Source organism: Thermobia domestica, chromosome 1 (genome assembly GCF_964235325.1).
Source record: "Thermobia domestica chromosome 1, izTheDome1.hap1.1, whole genome shotgun sequence".
NCBI classification, from domain to species: Eukaryota; Metazoa; Arthropoda; class Insecta; order Zygentoma; family Lepismatidae; genus Thermobia; species Thermobia domestica.
The window spans coordinates 97374984-97393676 of NC_137454.1; the positions used below are offsets into that span (position 1 = coordinate 97374984).

The 18693-nt window shown below is 32.9% G+C and overlaps 1 protein-coding gene across 1 annotated transcript in view; it reads left to right on the forward strand.

Moving 5' to 3' along the window:
• The window catches only part of mnd (L-type amino acid transporter minidiscs), a 173444-nt gene that overhangs the window by 136993 nt on the left and 17758 nt on the right, over positions 1 to 18693 (forward strand). Inside the window, exons 6-7 of the mRNA XM_081761057.1 lie at positions 1332 to 1532; positions 3310 to 3459. Coding sequence (XP_081617183.1) covers positions 1332 to 1532; positions 3310 to 3459 — 351 coding nt within the window. The remainder of the gene's footprint in view (positions 1 to 1331; positions 1533 to 3309; positions 3460 to 18693) is intronic.

An 18693-nucleotide genomic window follows, 5' to 3' on the forward strand; every position in this document is an offset into this window, starting at 1 on the left:
TATGTTAGGGGGAAGAGGTAGTAAAAACAACCCTTATTAGATTGAAGAGGATGGTGAGTTTGTTTCTTTGGCAATGACACTTCGGGCTTCTCAGGGCACTGAATATCGTAACTTTGCATTAAAGAATATCTCATGTGTTTCTAAGTTTATTCAATTTTATCGAAGTATTTCGATTCCTATTACAGGTGAAACTTTCTCTTCTAATAACTCTTACTAAATTTATGCAGTCTAATATGAAATATGGTTGCCAGAAAATTCTAGTTATTACAGGAATTCAAATGAAGTCTTATAGAAGTGATATTTTGAAGTACTTAATATTCTTATACAGTAAATAAGACCAACTAATTGTATGGACATTTTCCATCCATAATCACAACTGAAAGAGAGCGTTTATTTAATTTCGTAGAAAATAGTATTCTGCAGCTAATTTTTGTAAAGATACATAATTCATCAGTACATTCAATCGTAATTCATTTCGAGGTTTTTTATTATTATTTTAATTTTTACAGATTAGAAAATCCAATCAAAAGTACATGTGTATTCGAAGTGCAAAACATTGAGATCTTTTTTTACTACTAATAATAGCGTAATTTGCATTTTTATATTGAATGGCCTCTCATTGTGTAGTTCAACAAGTACGTACGTACATATAAGAAAGGTTAATGTTTTACAAATAGAAACAAAATGTCATTTGTAGTAAGCTACTAAAAGAACTCATCTTTATTCGTAATAAAATATATTTAGGGTCCTATGTTATCGATAATGAATATGTTGAACTGTAAATTTCCCTTGATTACTGAAGAAAGAAAACAAAATCTTAAGCACTATGTATCGTCTTAGGAAGCCATGAACTTACATTTCCAATGCAGGAAAAGCAAATAGAAGCATTTTCAAAATTTCTACCAATTAGGGTGTTCAGTTGGTCTAGTAAAAGGTAAATAGATGGTATTAAGTAAAAAGATGTTATCGTTATTATCGTTAAAGTATCGATATGTTATCGTTATTTTTAAAATAGTTACATGAAGAAAGCATATTTTAACTACTACAAATAATAATTCATTCTGCACATTATTTGAAAGATTAGTGGATTTCTTTTGACATCTACATGTTAATATATAAATACTAGTTCAAGTTTATGAACTATTTTTGTGTTTTCGAATTTAAATGAATTGATAAACATAGGGTTATAATTTTTCGGTTTCTGGCTTCCAGCTTTCCGGGACTTTTTTCCCTAACCCTCGTTTAACATAAGATATGAAGTACTTATATAATCTAGCAAATAGGAACAATATATAATATATATAATATAATATTTCGTTATATCTTTACAGACGTTTGGTGATAAGTTACTAGGACCTATGTCGTGGATCATGCCCTTTTTCGTTGCATGTTCGACATTTGGAGCTTTAAATGGTGCTATATTTGCATCTGCAAGATTGTTTTTTGTGGGAGCTCGCCAGGGTCATCTTCCAGCAGCTATAGCGTTAATTAACGTTAAACGCTTAACTCCTGTTCCTTCATTGGTGTTTTTGGTATGTATGTTTTGATATTGGAATATTTAATACCATACTTAAATCAGTACTGAATAATTTATATGTAAGATATTTAAAACAATATTACGGAAATAACTTTTGTGATCTTTTCCCATGGTAATGGATTTATTAAACAAACATCGAAATTTTACTGCTTTCACTGACACCATTCTCAAGATACAGGTAAGAAAAAGAAGTTTAGTGGAGACAGTATACAGAGTTTTTACCTGAATATTAATTCTAATACATTAAAAGAACATCTACAAGAGGTTTTTGGAAGGAAAAAAACTAAATAACGAACTTAGTATCAAAACTTATAAGCTTGATTCTTTTGCGTTGTCTTAAATACAAACATTGGTATACAAATGGATAAATCGTAGTTATGAAAGGAAAAATTAACATTGGGACAATAGACTTTGAAATAGTCACGAACCTTTAAATATAAATATAAAATACCTCTATAATTTTTTGTCTATTATTTTTACTATCATATCGAGAACAAATGTTATTGATAAACAAACATCTTTTACCAAAAATATAAATTTTATCAAAGTATTATGTCCAATATTTTTTCTAATTTCGTTTTCATTCAAAGTACGTAATCATTCAAAACTCAGAAAGTTAAACACTATTATTCCCTTTCAGCACTATGTCAGACAAAGATACTGCTTGAAATTGCTAAAAGTCTGTACAAAGATATTGATTCTTTTTTGTGTTCCTGTATATAGTTTATAATGTGATTTTATTTTTGCCTTTTGATCTGAAGCTGGGCATAGTTTTGTTCTAAATATATCTACTAGTTGTATTATATGTATATTTTCAAATGTTGAAAAGGCAGACTTTATTGTAGTCATTAAGCTTGCCTGTGCCTATTCCACAGTAAACTGGGTATAATCTTTTAACGTAAAGCATGCGAGATATTCCCTTACAACAAATGTAAGTAAACTTTTATGCAGTCCACTGTAATTTTTCTCATTTTCATACGTTCTATGTACTGAATTAAATATACAAGCTTCTAAAGAAGTGCTATATCAATACCTCGAGGCTCTAAAGAAGTTTTATTTTTATAAGAAACTAACCTAGAATATTTAGAGGGACATTTTTTGTATCAAGCTTAGAACATATTATTTCTACTTCAACAAAAAGAAAATTACTGATAAAGCAAATGCAAAATTATTTCTACAGTTATCACTCGTGTCTTTCAGCAAACGAGGAAACAGAAGATATATATATATATATATATATATATATATATATATATATATATATTAAAACTAAAAATCTGTATGAATACATCCTACATATAGTCAGTTAACACAACTAAATTGCCATGAAGTGAAGATTTAGTCTTCCCATTCACTTGATATTCCATGTTGTTAATAAAGCAATATCATAGAGGAAATAGCATTCGTGGGTAGTTTACCTTTGTAACATTACCTACATATGGGACTGATACTTGCAGGTTTTCTTTTAAATTTTAATTCCCTTTAATTCTTTATTCCTTCAAAGACTTGAAGACTAAACTGCTGTAAGATTGAAACGTAGTTATTCATAGGAGGACAAGAGTGATAAGTGTAAAGATATTTCTATATTTGATAACGAAACATCTTAGTAAGCAATATAACCAATAGCACTGATTTTAAAGTAAATAAATAAATAAATGACATAAAATTAATAATGAAGATACTATATTATTCAAACATAAACCATAAATTCTGGAACTAGCATTTTTACCCGGCTTTTGTATTTCATTTTTGTAATTTTTTCGTCTTTGCAGTGTATCATCACTTTAGTTTTACTAATAATAGAAGATGTATATTCGTTAATTAACTACCTCAGTTTTGTGGAAGCTTTATTCACCACCTTTTCTGTTTGCGGGTTGTTGTGGCTAAGGTATAAGAAACCTGATGCAGAGAGGCCAATTAAGGTAAGCATTATTAAATGATATAATTCGTTCTAGATTTTATATAATGAAGACTTAAATTTTCACACCACTAAGTCTTCATTTTAATAAATTATTAAAAGATAATGGTAGATTTTATGGGATACTTTAGATATATTTCCACCTATTTTATTAACCTGCTTGTCTCTCTTAAGACTAATTATTTAACTATAGGTCGGTTTTTATTCCAGTTAATATTTTACATGGTTAATAACTTCGCAGTTTACAATGTGCACTTGAAAATGATTTATCTCATGCCGCAGGTTGTATCACTAATACCTAATTTTATAGTTCTCTTTTGTACGCGAATATAAATAGTATAAAGAGAAAATCCACGATAATAGGAAAGAAGCTGGTGGTAACAAATATAGAAGTAGGAGAGAAAATAGAACAGGTGACTAATTTTCGATATCTGGATAGTATTATTAGTGATATTATAAAGTGCGAATGTGAAATAAAATCAAAGATAGGAATGGCGAAAGAAGCATTTAGAAGGAAGAAAATCTATTTTGTGGTTTCTTGAATAAAAAGTTTTTAAAAAAAAGTCCCAAAATGCTTCGTTTGCAGTATTGTATTATATGGGCCAGAAACACGGACCGTACCTAAAAACGATGAAAAAAAAAAAAACACTGGAAGCTTTCGAAAATTGAGTGTGGAGAAGAACAGAGAGAATTAGCTGGGTCGAGCGGAAAACGAATGAGAGGATGTTAGAAATGGTAGGTAGAAAAGAATGGTTTTATTTATAATGAAAAGAGGTAAAGAAACTGGTTCGGACATTGGCTGAGAAGGAACTATATCGTGAGAGAGGTGTTAGAGGGTGTAGTGGCAGGAAATAGAGATATAGAGGGAGGAGGGTACATTTATGAATTAAATCAAAACAGAAAAATCGTACATGAAGATGAAGAGGTTAGCTGAGGATCGTGGAGCATGGAAGCTTCTCAGTTGCGGCAAGTGACCTGCCAATGATGGCAGACTATCTGTGATGATGATTTTGTATGTGAGAATCTTAGTTTAATGAATCTTCGTTGTTGTTTCCTTATCAACTCACTTAGCAGTTAAAATAGTTTGTAAAAACTATAGATTATGACTAAAAACTATACTGTACGACCATTAATATCAAGCATTCTTAATTTCAACTATTATTATTTATTTATTCTATTTTGAAAATTTTAAGAGTTTTGTGACTGATATCTGCTAACTTGACTCAACTTGAAATACTAACAAATTAATATTTTCAATACTCATGTAGACTAAATTATACACCTATGTTTGCCTTATGTGTAATTCTTAAAATGAAGAAATAAGACACTTCTGTAACCACACCAATATGCTCTATTTAGCACCGAACGTTCTAGATTCCAGCACTCATGCACCAATACATCTATTGCAACATTTAATCTTTATCGAAATCACAAAACCAGTTTTCAATACTCTTTGCACAAAATCAACACAGTCCCGATGTACAGTTTGTAGACACCATTAGTTAAGCCTTTTTTGCCAAAGTACCAGCAATCTTCCTCCACCCCCAAGATTAATTTAACATCCTCAATATTCTTGGAAACAGAACAAAAAGGACAACATCCTACAGTTTAAATTTACAACTTCCTCCATATTCTCGATATAGAACATGAATATTTCGAATTGCACTTTCTAATATTGGTATAAAAGTTGTTTGTTCAACCAGCTCATGAAATATTCCTCAGCTAGTCGTTCGACAGTAAATCCTTCATACACTAGCAGTGTCGGGTTCGATTCAAGCACTCCCCTATGAAGGACAAGCAAATATATAGCAATCTGGTCTTGCATTGTAACTATTTTGTGGTTGGAGATAGCCCTTTAATGCCGTTTCCTTGAAAACATCGAGTAATGTGTGCGTTACTGCTTTTAAATCTTGTTCCACTACCAACTAGAAAACATCTCTGTGTAGTGTAGTCACTACAAGGAAGTAATAAACTTGACCGTCCAGATTCTCAACAGAAAAAGTGAGAAACGTACCTTCAGTGTTAGTAGCAAAGTGATGAAATATCAATTTCATTGTCTGGCTTCCACGAATCGCTCCTTACACACTAAATACTTAGTAATCGTTGTTCGAGTGAAAACCTGATTTTACATTCACTTGCTTATTAGCAATAATTCTGACATAATGATATTGACAGTGTCGCAACTTCATAACTCAAAACACAATGTAATAGAATAAAATACCTAGTAGCCCCAGAAGATAAGTTTACGAAAGTTTATATCGCAGTTGACACAAATACTTCCAAAATAATGTTTATAATCATCATTAATGGAGCAATTATTTTTAAATACTCAGTCTAGTATTTGCATGCCTTTTGAAGCGATGGTGACAACTAATAAAATTTATGGATTACAATTTTTTTTTCACATAACTTTCCATGTTTAACCTCCCACTACCTTCTTGTTCCCGCCTCAACTCTGTCAGTGAAATTCACTTCCGCTGATTTACATATTTCAGCGAAAATAATCTTGTTCCTGTTTTTGTTATGTCCCTGATTAATTAAATATAACTATGATTAATAAAAGTTCACCACAAAAAACATTTTTGACATTGTTTATATTATCACATTTACTGCCAAATATATAAAATTTTATCCGGTATTAACACAGTTTTGGTGTTTGAGGGTATAAACACAAGTTAAACTAACACGAGAATGTTCTATTTCGCTCCTTTGTTTTTCACTTATAGCTGAATCATGCAATTAAATATTTCTTGTTTTAACTTCTTTTAATACACATCATCAGCACTTGTTTTTATAATTCGTTATCAACCCACCAAAGGGAATCACTGATACTAGCAGAAACCAATTACAAAGCAAAGGGCGTTTGCGGTGTAGTCAAATATGTTCCTCCAAGAAACAAGTCCACAAAACTATCATTTTTTTTATTGAAATAATTTCAAAAGGTAAACCATACTGCTACAAATGACTTGCAAAGGGAACATTGGATATTTGTTGTAACAAAATAAAATCCCCTAAGAATCCGGGGCTGCCATCTTTAATGTAAAGCACTTGAACAAAAATATCACTGAATTTTATTGCAAATGATGGTGCATAACTAACTCACTGAAGATGAAGAGAATAGGATTTGAAAGCTCAACTTGCACAACATCATTGAAAGTAGTAGTTTCAACATATGGTTTATCTTCTGCATTCTCTGTTCATGGAAACACAATTGAAAGGTGCATCTTGCAAGTCGGATAGCACTTTTTCACTAAGAACTTCTTCAGATAATGCTGGCATGCTTATTATCCTATTTCATGAAACGAATACACGTGCAATGGGACTGTAACATCTAAACGTAAAGGGCTTTCAGTTTTTGATTAACTTCTTTCACAACTCTCGTTAAATTCACATAAAAATACAAATATTTCTTCAGTATAGTGGATGAAAATAATATTCAAATATAACATGGTAATAAAATGTAATCTTCTCACTAAAGCAAATCATTTTTTATCACTTTGATACATTGCCGAAACTGCAACACTATTATTTATTAAAACTGATTTGCTTTGGTTAGATTTTGTTTTTTAATTAAGACAAGGAAGTACCGAAGCTAGAATGAATGACATTCAAATGTAACATTCTTATAAATGAACGATTACGTTTGTTTGTAGGTATGCAATGTAGAGATGCAAAAAAGCCGGCTTTTTTGAATCGATGGTTTTTTGCACATAAAAAGCCGGTTTTTTTTTTTTTTTTTTTTTTTTTGGAGAAAAAAACGAGAATTTTGGAAATTTTGGCTTTTTTCATTTTCATGATTTTTCTATTTGAATAGCCTTCTTATGGTATACTCTAAAGTTAAATACGATTTAATGACCTAAATACCATATTTCGCTCTTGAATTCACCATCATGATGGATGGAGCACATGTTTTATAAATTAAAGTAAACATATATTACGTAGTATTTAAGGGCAGTTGTAGAGGATATTTAACTTTCTTTTAACTTCTGAGTTATCGGCAGTTTTTCTTCTCTACGTCATTTCTTTTTAGTCATCCGTGTTTCATTTCTTAAGAGATAAGTAGGCCTACTCTAGCTTCTAGCACATAAGTTAAATTTATGTTTTTCAATATATCCGCCAGAGCGTACGTTTGTCAGTATATCTGTCAGAACGTACTTCAACATTTTTGTTATACTGTAGGTGTGCATTGATTTAGCAATAATCTTCCGGATACAACCTTGAATACAGGTTTATGGAAATAATCAGTAGCGGATTCGGAAAAGTATTTTGGGAGGGTTTTTCCATATTAATGTTTAGTTTTTCTAAAAATACCTAATTTTTATTTGAGGAGAGCTTGAAGTTTATGAGTAAAGGCATAACAAATATTTCGATTGTTTTAGAAATTCCGTAATTTCGGGCTACAGGCTGTAAGACATCCCTACCCTAACCCCCTTCGCAAATCCGTCACTGCTGATAACTAGTAATAACAACGATTTAAAAACGATAAAGGAAGTCGGCTAGGATTCACAGTACACGCACTATCTCTACATTCACAGATGGAATTAAGAAAAACTTTTGTCAAAATGCTTGAATTCGGGGTTGAATCCCAGACTTCCCGATAGAAGTGCAAAAACTAACCACTCACTCATGGTTGTTGTGCAGTTGTGCTTAAACATATTCTCTCTCTCTCTCTATGGCTTATGGAATCCGAAGGTTTAATGCCGCGTTCACAAAAGCTCTCCACTGAATTCTATCCTTAGCCAACTGGATCCAGTTTTTACTTTGTATTCCTATTTCTGCCAGATTCATCTTAATATTGTCCTTCCATCTGCCCCTAGGTTTTCCTAATGGACGTTTTTCGATTGGATTCCCAGTTAAAACTTTGAAAGCGTTCCTACCTTCTTCCATGCTGGCTGCATGACCTGCCCATTTGAGCCTCCTAGACTTGATGACCATAACGATGTTTAGCAAACCGTATAAATTATGCATTTCTTCGTTATGAAGTTTCCCCCATTCCAGTTCCTCTTGGGTCCGATTCCTCATCGCAAGCGACCATGTTTCACAACCGTACAGAACAAGAGGCATGATTATCGTTTTATATATTTTAAGCTTTATATTCCTCGACAGAACTCGCGAAGACAAAATATTTTGAACTAAATAGTAACACGAATTTTCTGATTTCAGTCGACATTTAATTTCTTTGTGGATATGATTTTGGTCTGGTAATACTGATCCTAGATATTTGAAAGTATCCACTTTGTCAAAAGTATTTTTTGATATTTTAACGCATCCACAATTTGCCGTTTTACGATCCCAGTGAACTTCCATGTATTTAGTTTTCTCTGCATTTACTTCTAAACCAATGTCGCTGCATGCGTTTAGTAAGGCCTATGCATTTCTTTCTATTGTTCTTCTATCATCTCCTAATAAATTTACATCATCAGCATACGCCATAACCTGGTGAATACCATTCAGCTCTAGGGCCTGGTTGCTTTCTTTAATTTTCCTTACAGCGTACTCCGGAACAATGCTGAATAATAATGGCGATAACGCATCTCCTTGTTTCAGACCATTCTCGACGTTGAAGCTCATGGACAAGAATTTTTCTACTCGGACTTCACTCTGGGATTCATTTAAACACATTTTAATTAATCTAACTAGCTTTTTCGGTATTCCGAATTCTGTAAGAATTGTACAATACTTCCCTCGTATACGAGTCGTAAACCTTTTAAAAATCAATAAACAGCTGATGTACTGGGTAATATATTCCCGTTTCTCTTCGAGTATTTATCGAATAGTAAATATCTGGTCGATAGTTGATCGATTTCCCTAAATCCACACTGATAATCTCCAATAATTTCATCTGCGTATGGAATCAATCTTGTTAATATAATGTTAAGGGAAATGCCTCGCTAATTATTACAATAAGTTTTGTCGCCTTTCTTGTGAATTGAAACAGTGATTGATTCTATGAAACTCTTCTTAATTCGTTTCTTCTTAATTCTTCCTGTCGTTAAAAATTCAGAAACCTTCAGGACTGGGTAAACCTTGATGCTAGTTATAAGCCTAGGAAACCACACGATCAGATGAACGGTCTATTACACATATGATCCATGAACAGAAAATTCGGTACTTGCCCGATTCTAAACAAGCTTAAGGAACAGTCAGTGCATTATAGAATTCGGTATTTTGCCGATTTTGCAGATCCGAAGCACCTAATAGGTGGTAGCAGATTATTACGTATGTGATCAATGAATGAAAAATTTGTTCGAAATATCCATACAATGTATATGAAAGTTAAAACTTAAAAGTTTCAAGAAATGTGCAGAACCACCCGAAACCAAGCGCTTGATGGGCAGCCTTTAAGATTATCATATAAATTTATTTCTCATGTTTTATTTTATTTTGTTTCAAAAAGAGGGTGTGTGATATTTTGAAGTAAAAATACTACATACAGTTTTGGTAGTTACTTGTGTATCATTTTTTTTTTAAAATAAAAGTCTTTACTTTTGTGTATAAGAGGTTAAAAAAAATATTACATCTATTGGTTAATCCTTAGGAATCAATAATGTAAATATTGTTAAGAGTAAAAAAAGAAACTTTTCGAAATTCATGGTTTATTTTAGGTTTTATATTATTACCTACATCAACCACTAATTAAATGAGTTTTTGTGCTGTAGAGAAGCGAAACACAGTCTGCTTTATCAATTTAAAGCAAAATTTTGAAAAAAGCCCAAAATTTCCCAAGCAAAAAAGCGAAGCAGAAAAAAAGTTTTTTTTTCAAAAAAGCCTTTTTTTTTCAAAAAAAAGTCTGTTTCTTTTTTCAAAAAAGCCTTTTTTTTTTCAAAAAAAAGTCTGTTTCTTTTTTCAAAAAAGTCTGTTTTTTTTTCAAAAAAGCCTTTTTTTAGTCCTTGCATCTCTAATGCAGTGTATTATCAAACACTATATATTTCATATTGAATATTTGCAATTAGTATTAAAATAATCCTTTTAACTTAATAGAACAGTATCAATTCACATTCAAATATTTCAAAACTTTACTATACTTATATTTATTCTTTCCAGTCTCATGTTTTTTTTTTTTTTCTCTCTTAAACATACTCAAATTTCACTTTCAGTTAACATACTAAGCGAGCAAAGTAGTTGAAATGGTTGAGCGTTGGCTTCGCATTCGGGAGGTCGCGGATTCGATTCCCGCTGCCGACCATCCTGACTGGGGTTTACCAGGGCTTTCCTCAGTCCTTCCAGGCAAATGCCGGGATGGTACCTACTAAACAGGCCCTGGCCGATACCTTCCCAAAATCCTTTCCATTGTTGTTGTTAGATATCCAGTGTAAAATGGCCTCTGAGCTGTATCTGGTGATTGGTAAATAAAATAAAAATAAATAAATAAATGAATAAAATAGAGAGTAAAATGGCACTGTGACTCAGTGGTACAGCTCTTACCTCTAGTGCGTAGGTCCCTGCTTTGATCTCCGGACAAGGAAGTTTGTGGTGGACAACATCGTGTCCTTGGGTTTTCTCGGAATACTCCTGTTTTCTCTCACATTCTCATTTCACAAATTCTTCCATCATTATTCATTTGCTTTAACCATCCGTCTCCCTTAGTCTAAAGGGCATACTCGTTGGACATTAAACTGAAGGATTTAATTTCATTTCAACATATTAAAAGTATTAAGTAGTGGTGAGCAAAAAAAAACGGTTTTTCGGTTTTCGGTTTTAGAAAAACCGAAACCGGTTTTTGAAAATTTCCAAAAAACGGTTTCGGTTTTCTTCAAAACCGGTTCGGTTTTTCACCGAAACCGGTTATCGGTTTTCTCCAAAACCGGTTCGGTTTCGGTTTTCTTCAAAACCGGTTCGGTTTTTTAGCTGGTCCGGTTTCGGTTTTCTTCAAAACCGATTCCGTTTTTTTCCAAAATTTGTTCTATTTCTGACCAGAATGGTGTTTTGTTGTTCTCCGGAAACCGAATCCATTTCCACAGAAATAGTTTTATGTGTTTTCGAAAAGTTTTCACCGAAACCAGTTTCGGTGAAAACCGAACCGGTTTTGGAGAAAACCGAAATGTCGGTTTTTCGGGTTTCGGTTTTTATAAAAACCGGTTTTGCCCATCCCTAGTATTAAGTATGCATTTTGCTGTGATTAAAAGCATGATTTTGAAATTTCATTTTTGTGTAAAATCAATATTCATTAATATAAGTACAATCAACATAATAAAACATTGACAAGTGCATACTATTATTACTTTGTCACAAAATATGAATTAATTATTGTCACATAATAGCAAAATATTCGTTTAGCATCTTTGAAACACATTTAAATATTATTAGAAGACAAAAGTTGTTAAATTTTCACACAAAAATATCAAAAACACTTCATTACTAGACATTGTGTCTTTACAAATAAATTTCTTCCATGAGTTACGGCAAGAAAAGGACCAGATAGAATATCAGAAAGATTCTTTAAAAGAATACTAGAGAAGGGAGACCAAAAATTAACACATGGAGAGAATCCAGTGCCGTGCCATGGAAAATCGGCGTCCCCGTACATATGAGTAAGGCTGACAGACCATCCGCGAAGCGCCACCATGTCTGGCGCGAAGCGCAAGAAAATTTTCAAAAATAAACCCTGCTTTTACTTACACTCATCTGGCATTTTCGTCGTCCTAACTCCCTTCAAACTAGTTCCCTCCTTCTTCCGCGTACCAAATTTAATGGTCTTTCCATTGCTCGAAAGAGGCCTAAAATCCGTCAAGTCAAGACCTAGGCGCAAATGGGAGGACAATATTAAGATGGATCTCGCAGAGATAGGAATACAAAGTAGAAACTGGATCCAGTTGGCTAAGGATAGAAGTCAGTGGAGAGCTTTTGGGAACGCGGCATTGAACCTCCGGGTTCCGTAGGCCATAGAGTTAGTTAGTTAATGTAAATTTACCTTGACCAATTGAGATCTTCATTTAGACCCAAAGTATTTGAATTTCCTAAATACAGTTGCTAAAATATGGTCTTTTAAAGTAAAATGAGTGACCGAGACTTTCTGATCAAGACTGTACATAAAAACCTTTCGAATTTGTATTGAAGTCTAAAAGGGTGAATTTAATATTGCAAATGGAACACTTCTCTAAGATTAATGTCATAGTAGCTTCTCTGATCCTAGTAAATATTTCATCTAACAGTAACAGCTGTTCATCAAACGTCATTGACGTTATGCTGACATCATCGCCATAGGCCACTATTTTGTTATATAAATCAGCTTCTAAGACTTGCGAATACTATATAAATGAACAAAACCTATTAAGATATTTGAACGATGTCCGGGTATATCGACACATCTTACCATTCCACGATAAAACGGTAAAAGATCTTAATTTCTCAGACAACAGGACCTAGAGGTACAGTCCGTAGCAAAAAAACTTGCAACATGAGTATAAGTTTATTGTGAAACTACGCCTAACAGAACAGGGAGTCAACATAACGTCTAAGTGGAATGAATCACGCCAGGAAAAACCTCGGCGTCCTCCCCTGCACACTTATTTTGGAGCAAAAGACTTCATCGTTTCACAAGCTTACATGCTTATGTTGCAGGTTTTTTGCTGCGGACTGTACAAGCCTACAAAGTTCAGGTAGGTTATGTACCGTGAAAATTTTAACAGGAGGTCATCTACTGTTTTAGTTTGACGTGTTTGTTCAACTTAGTGAGATCAACTACACTTTTTTTAGCTTACTGGTATTTTTCTTAGATGTATGCAATAAGTGATGGCACTAAATGCCGACATGTTCTTCAAACTTGCCATACTCGAACCATTCATATATTTGCTTTATATTTTCTTTATATTCAATACTTAACTATAGCTTCATTAGTATCTACCTCTGTGGAATATTGAAACTTATTACTTACCAAAAACGTCACTAAAACTACATGCCTATGTTTTAACAAAAGATTGTAAATGTGCTGCTTTTGATAATTATCTAAATCTACAATATTAGTAACTTTACACATAATTCATTTCTAGAAGAAAATGGTTTATTTCAGATTTACAAATATTTCAACAACATTACATATTGGTTGGGTTTGTACATGTTATGGAAGTTTATTTGTTTCTTCTAACTTATTAATTTGGCTAACAGTATAATATTCATATAAAAACGTTTTCATGAACTTCATTCAAATTATACTTTTTCAACGATTTAATATAAAGTACCTCATTTTGACATTCGTAATATGAATTATTTCTCAGTTAAATGCTTCATCCATTCAGACGTCACCTGCTTCTTTTGACTATTCACATGGTTAATAACAGAACAATTCATACGCTATTAGCATATGCATTATTGTACTCGCTATCGCCTGTTTCATCTAAATATTTAGAAGTTCTGACATTTACTTGGTTTACAAGTTCGCTTATTGCCTCACCATTATTATTCTAGATAATACTTTTAGCTGCTTTTTTTCTCATTAGAATTTGCTATTGAAAAACATTTGACGGAAGTTTTTCAATAACAAGTACTTCCAAATAATGTTTATAGCCACCAATAAATGGAATAAATATTCTCATAGTCAATCTAATATTTGAATGCCTTTTGAAGCAACTATGATAACTAAGAAAGTAAATAGATTAGATTTTTGTTTAATGTTTGCACATAGTGTCTTCAGCTTTCCATATCCAACCTCCCATTATCCTCTTGCTCCCGCCTGAACTCTGGTAGTGACAGTTCACTTCTGCTGACTTACATTTTTCAGTGAAAATAGTCTTGTTCACTCTTTTATTATGTCATTGATTAATTGGGTATAATTATGATTAATAAAATTTCATTAAAAAAATATTACTGACACTGTTTATATTGTCACTTTTTCTGGCATCATATAAGAATTTCACCCAATATTAACACACTTTTGAGGATATAAACTATAAACCCAAGTTAAACTAACACGAGAATGTTCGGTTTTGTTCCTTAGTTTTTTTCAGTTATAGCTGAAACATGTAGTTAAAATATTTCTTATTTTAACTCTCTTTCCAGACACCATCATCGCTTGTGTTTAAATTCGTTATCTACCCATCAGAGAGAATCACTGATACTGGTAGAAACCAGTTACAAAGTAGAGGGAGTTTACAGTCTAGACAAATCTTTCCCTCCAGGGAACAAGTCCATCTAAACTTATTTTTCATTCATTGAAATAATTTCAAAGGTAAATCACGGATTTACAATATTACTACCACTTCCCTCTACGTTAATATTCTCTCTTTTACCTGTGATGAACTTTTTCTTACATTCTTTTCTTGCGATATAAGTGGCATCTGACGATGAGTTACGTTTATATTTAACTGTGCGGAACTAACGGCATGCCTTATTTTCTTAAATGCAGTATTTTTTGACGCCTGTAAGGTTTTATCTTCAGATTATAATTCACTAGGAAAATCATAGGTGAAATTCGTAGGCGATGTAGTTACAGTCAGCTGCCCCATAGCTTACTTTCTGTTTAAATTGTCGCGTCAGTTCCAACTACTTGAAACTTCACTGCTGTTTTGCTTCATGCCCAGTAAACCAAAAGATGCTGCTTCTAAGGATCCTTCTGGAAACTCAGCCGGGTTTCCATTTTCTCTCTCCGGACCAGGAAATCTTGCAGGTCTTCTTCCAATTAAATCGAATTAAGTTGTATCAAATCTGCAACATCTTCCAACTCTTCCTGTTTAATTAAGTGTATGTAGTATACAGTATCACTAACATCTTGAACCACCGAAATCACTTCGCGATGTTGCACTGAATTTTTAAAGATAATACTTTTAGTTGCATCAGTTGATCTCAAAGGATAGGTCAAAGCAAAATGATGCAATTCTGCTGAGGCAAAATTTCCTCTCATGCTGCACACATCCTCTTAGGGTGCTTTGAATTGCACTTTGTGTATTTGTGTTGTTTTTAATTTTCTAGAAGGACTGCTTTCGGAAGGCTAAAAACCTGTTGAAGAAAACCAATTTGCTCTTCTTAGTTTCAAATGTACCAGGTTCAACTCATCTGACTACTTTGTTTTAAATAGTTACAATTGTTCTTCAGTGGGTTTCAAGATGTTGCTATATCAATAGATTTTTACAACGTCAAGCCTTGTGTATTTAACAACTGACATTTTTCGGCCTCGTTGTTTACTTCGATGATAATTTGGTCTATAATATAGTCTTCAAGAAAACATGAGGATCTGCAACAAGATGTTTGTTTCCTCACATCTAGAACGAAACTTTCGAGAATTTTTGATACTCTTTTTGTCTTAACAAATGAAAATATCTCTGAGCTGAGTAATTCGTGGTTAAAGCATAGGTGTTGTTTCATCAGTCCTCTTAATTAATTGAACGACTTGGAAGATGACAACGCTAGTCAATATATATCCCGAAGTTGTTTGAATGCATCTTCTCCAACTGTACCCAACAATATTGGTATTTTCATCGATTCAACTATTGGCGATTCTAGGAATCTGTATCTATTTTACCATTTCCTCAACCACCACCTCAAGGATCCTCTTGTCAGCAGTTTCCTATCAAGAATACCGCTTCAATATTACCAGTCTCGCAAAACTCCTTATGAAAAACAAACAAAAACAAGTCATTGTAAAACTCGTTGCTGCTAACCCCCATCCATAATACCATTCCATCTCTATTCCAGTGATGGGCAATTTTTAAAAAAAAGAGAGCGAGCCAAAAAAAAAAACTGTGGGCCAATATAAATTACTAGAGAAAAAAAAACACTTTGTGGGCCAATATAAATTGCTACAGAAAAAAAAAACATTGTGGGCCAATATAAATTACTAGCTGAAATGCCGGTTCTTCGCACAGGAAATATAATGTTCATGCAAAATATTTGGGAATAAAGAACTAAGTAGAATAAAGAACGACGATTGCCCCTATTGAAATACATGTTCGTCACACGAGCAGAATAAATTTGTGGAAGGTATTTGAACCTCTTCCCGAATACAGGTCATGGAAAGGGGTTATTTGATCCTCCTGAATGAAACATATTTCAATGAAAGTGTTATTATGTTGTGTAGGCAAAGGACATTGTTTTAAGTTACAAACGGTTGCCTAACCTGTTAGGGACTGCTGTAAAAACGTAACTTCGTTTCCACCCACTCCAAGGACACGTGTGTCTTACCCTCACAGCATTTCTTTTTAACCATATTATAAGTCGTGTATGTTCCAGCATAACTCTGGAACGTCTGAAGTAATTTCAAGCAAACTTAGTACATACACGACATAATATAATATAAAAATACAGCGTGCCTCGCTGTAAAATTAACACAACATTGCTATATCATGGATGAATAAATAGAATAATCTATAGTCACTAAGCTAATATAAAACGGAAGGAAGAAGGAAAAAATGACCCAGAATTATGTATTTTCTTAAATTCATCTTTTTATTTGTCAGATTAGGAATAACAATTATGTCGTGGGGCCGGATATAAAACCTTTCACAGGGGCCGGATCTGGCCTGCCAATCGTAGTTTGCCCATCATTGCTCTATTCCATACAAGAACTAATGTATTTTGCTACATCATCACTGCTAGAACTGATTTCTTGAAACAATCGCACTTCCAGAAAAGTGTCAGAAACCCAGAGTAAATGATTTATTCTATATTTGACACCGGTTTGATTTTCCAACACACCATCACGAAGATTTCGATAGTTTTGATGCTTCCAACTTCATTCACATTCTTAAATGCTCTCTCCGTTCAGCTTTCTATGTTGAAGAAACTTCTTTTCCGTTACTCTTCAGCAATTCCCAATAATCTTGTAACATAAGTTACATTACTATCCTATCACAAACAGTCTCGCTGGTCTTAATTATAATACTGTGTCTCATTATTCATTCCATTGCCTATATATATTTTCGCCGATTTATTTATTTTATTTTGTTTTGTTGATACCTTTCATTCTGCATTGTCTCTTTTTTTTTAAATGATTTTTTCTGCAATATCTTAACACGTCATATATTAACACGATATTGTAATACCTTAACAATCTTTTCGTACTTGAAATTTTGATTCTTACAAAAATATTATACTTCCTGGCTTTCGCTTACCTATAGAGCCTTCTTCATGGATGATGAAAACAGGAGAAAATGTAATAAAAACTTTAAGGAAATAAGAAAAATAATAAATAAAGGAACGAACTCACCAGGATAAAGCAATGTAAAAACATCTTTATCGAAGACTGCTGGTCACACGTCAAATAGTAGTACAGCACGTTGTAAAATGGCGGGTTTAAGTTGTATGTTCTTTTGTTCAGGCGGGGAAGATTGCCAGCTCACATTAAAGATGTTGTTCTTGTGCCAATAATGTATTTTTTTTTAATTGCTGTATCCCATTTCTTGCTTAGCCAATCCTTATTTATGTTTTAAAATTTAAAAAATAAAAAACTAGTTTCTGCTTCATTTTTTGCTTCAAGTAATATTCTTGAGTTTACATTATGTTGTGTTCCTTGTTAGTGTTTTCGGTTTTTTGCACTGCATTACCCTGGTGAACTAGTCCCCTTTTTTTTTTTTTCTTTCTTTCTTAACCCTTATCCGGGCAAGCGGGGCCTCTCAGGCCCAGTAGCTTCATATTTTTATTCGAATTTCTCAATAACCATAAATATTTCGATGACACAAAATTCTGAATTCTTCTATCTTTAGTCGAAGTTAGTGATGAACATATCGAGTTGGTAAGGCCCCAGTTGCCATCTACGTTACAAAAATAGCTTGCCCGGACAAGGGATAATGTTTTTATTACTTTTTCTCTTCCCTCGAAAGCCAGAATGTGTAAGTTATTTTCGTAATTAAAATTTCAAGTAAAATTATTATATATTTTAATTTTTGTCCCCTATGTTATGCAAATTTTCTCTTCCTTTGCTACTCCTTCGCTATCCTACATCTACTATTCCTTATCACCTCCACTAAACTGTACCTATAATCAGCCTCTAGTCAGTTAAACTGTTTATGTAGATGATTATAGGTATCCCTAGCATTATTTTTATTTTTTCACGCAAAAGGCAACTAATCATTTCAAACTAATGTTCAGCACTCTTTCTAGAATTACTATTTATGAATTCAACACGCCATACGCCTTTTGTCAGCATTTTCTAACCAAAGATATCCTCTCAATATTAACAGCAAAAGATTAGTTGTACAATATGCTCCCACGAAAGGAAGGTAAAAAATAAATAGTAAATAAATATAAATAAATAAATAAATAAAGGTCACTATTAAGACATCTACTCTCAACTCCCTTGTACAATACC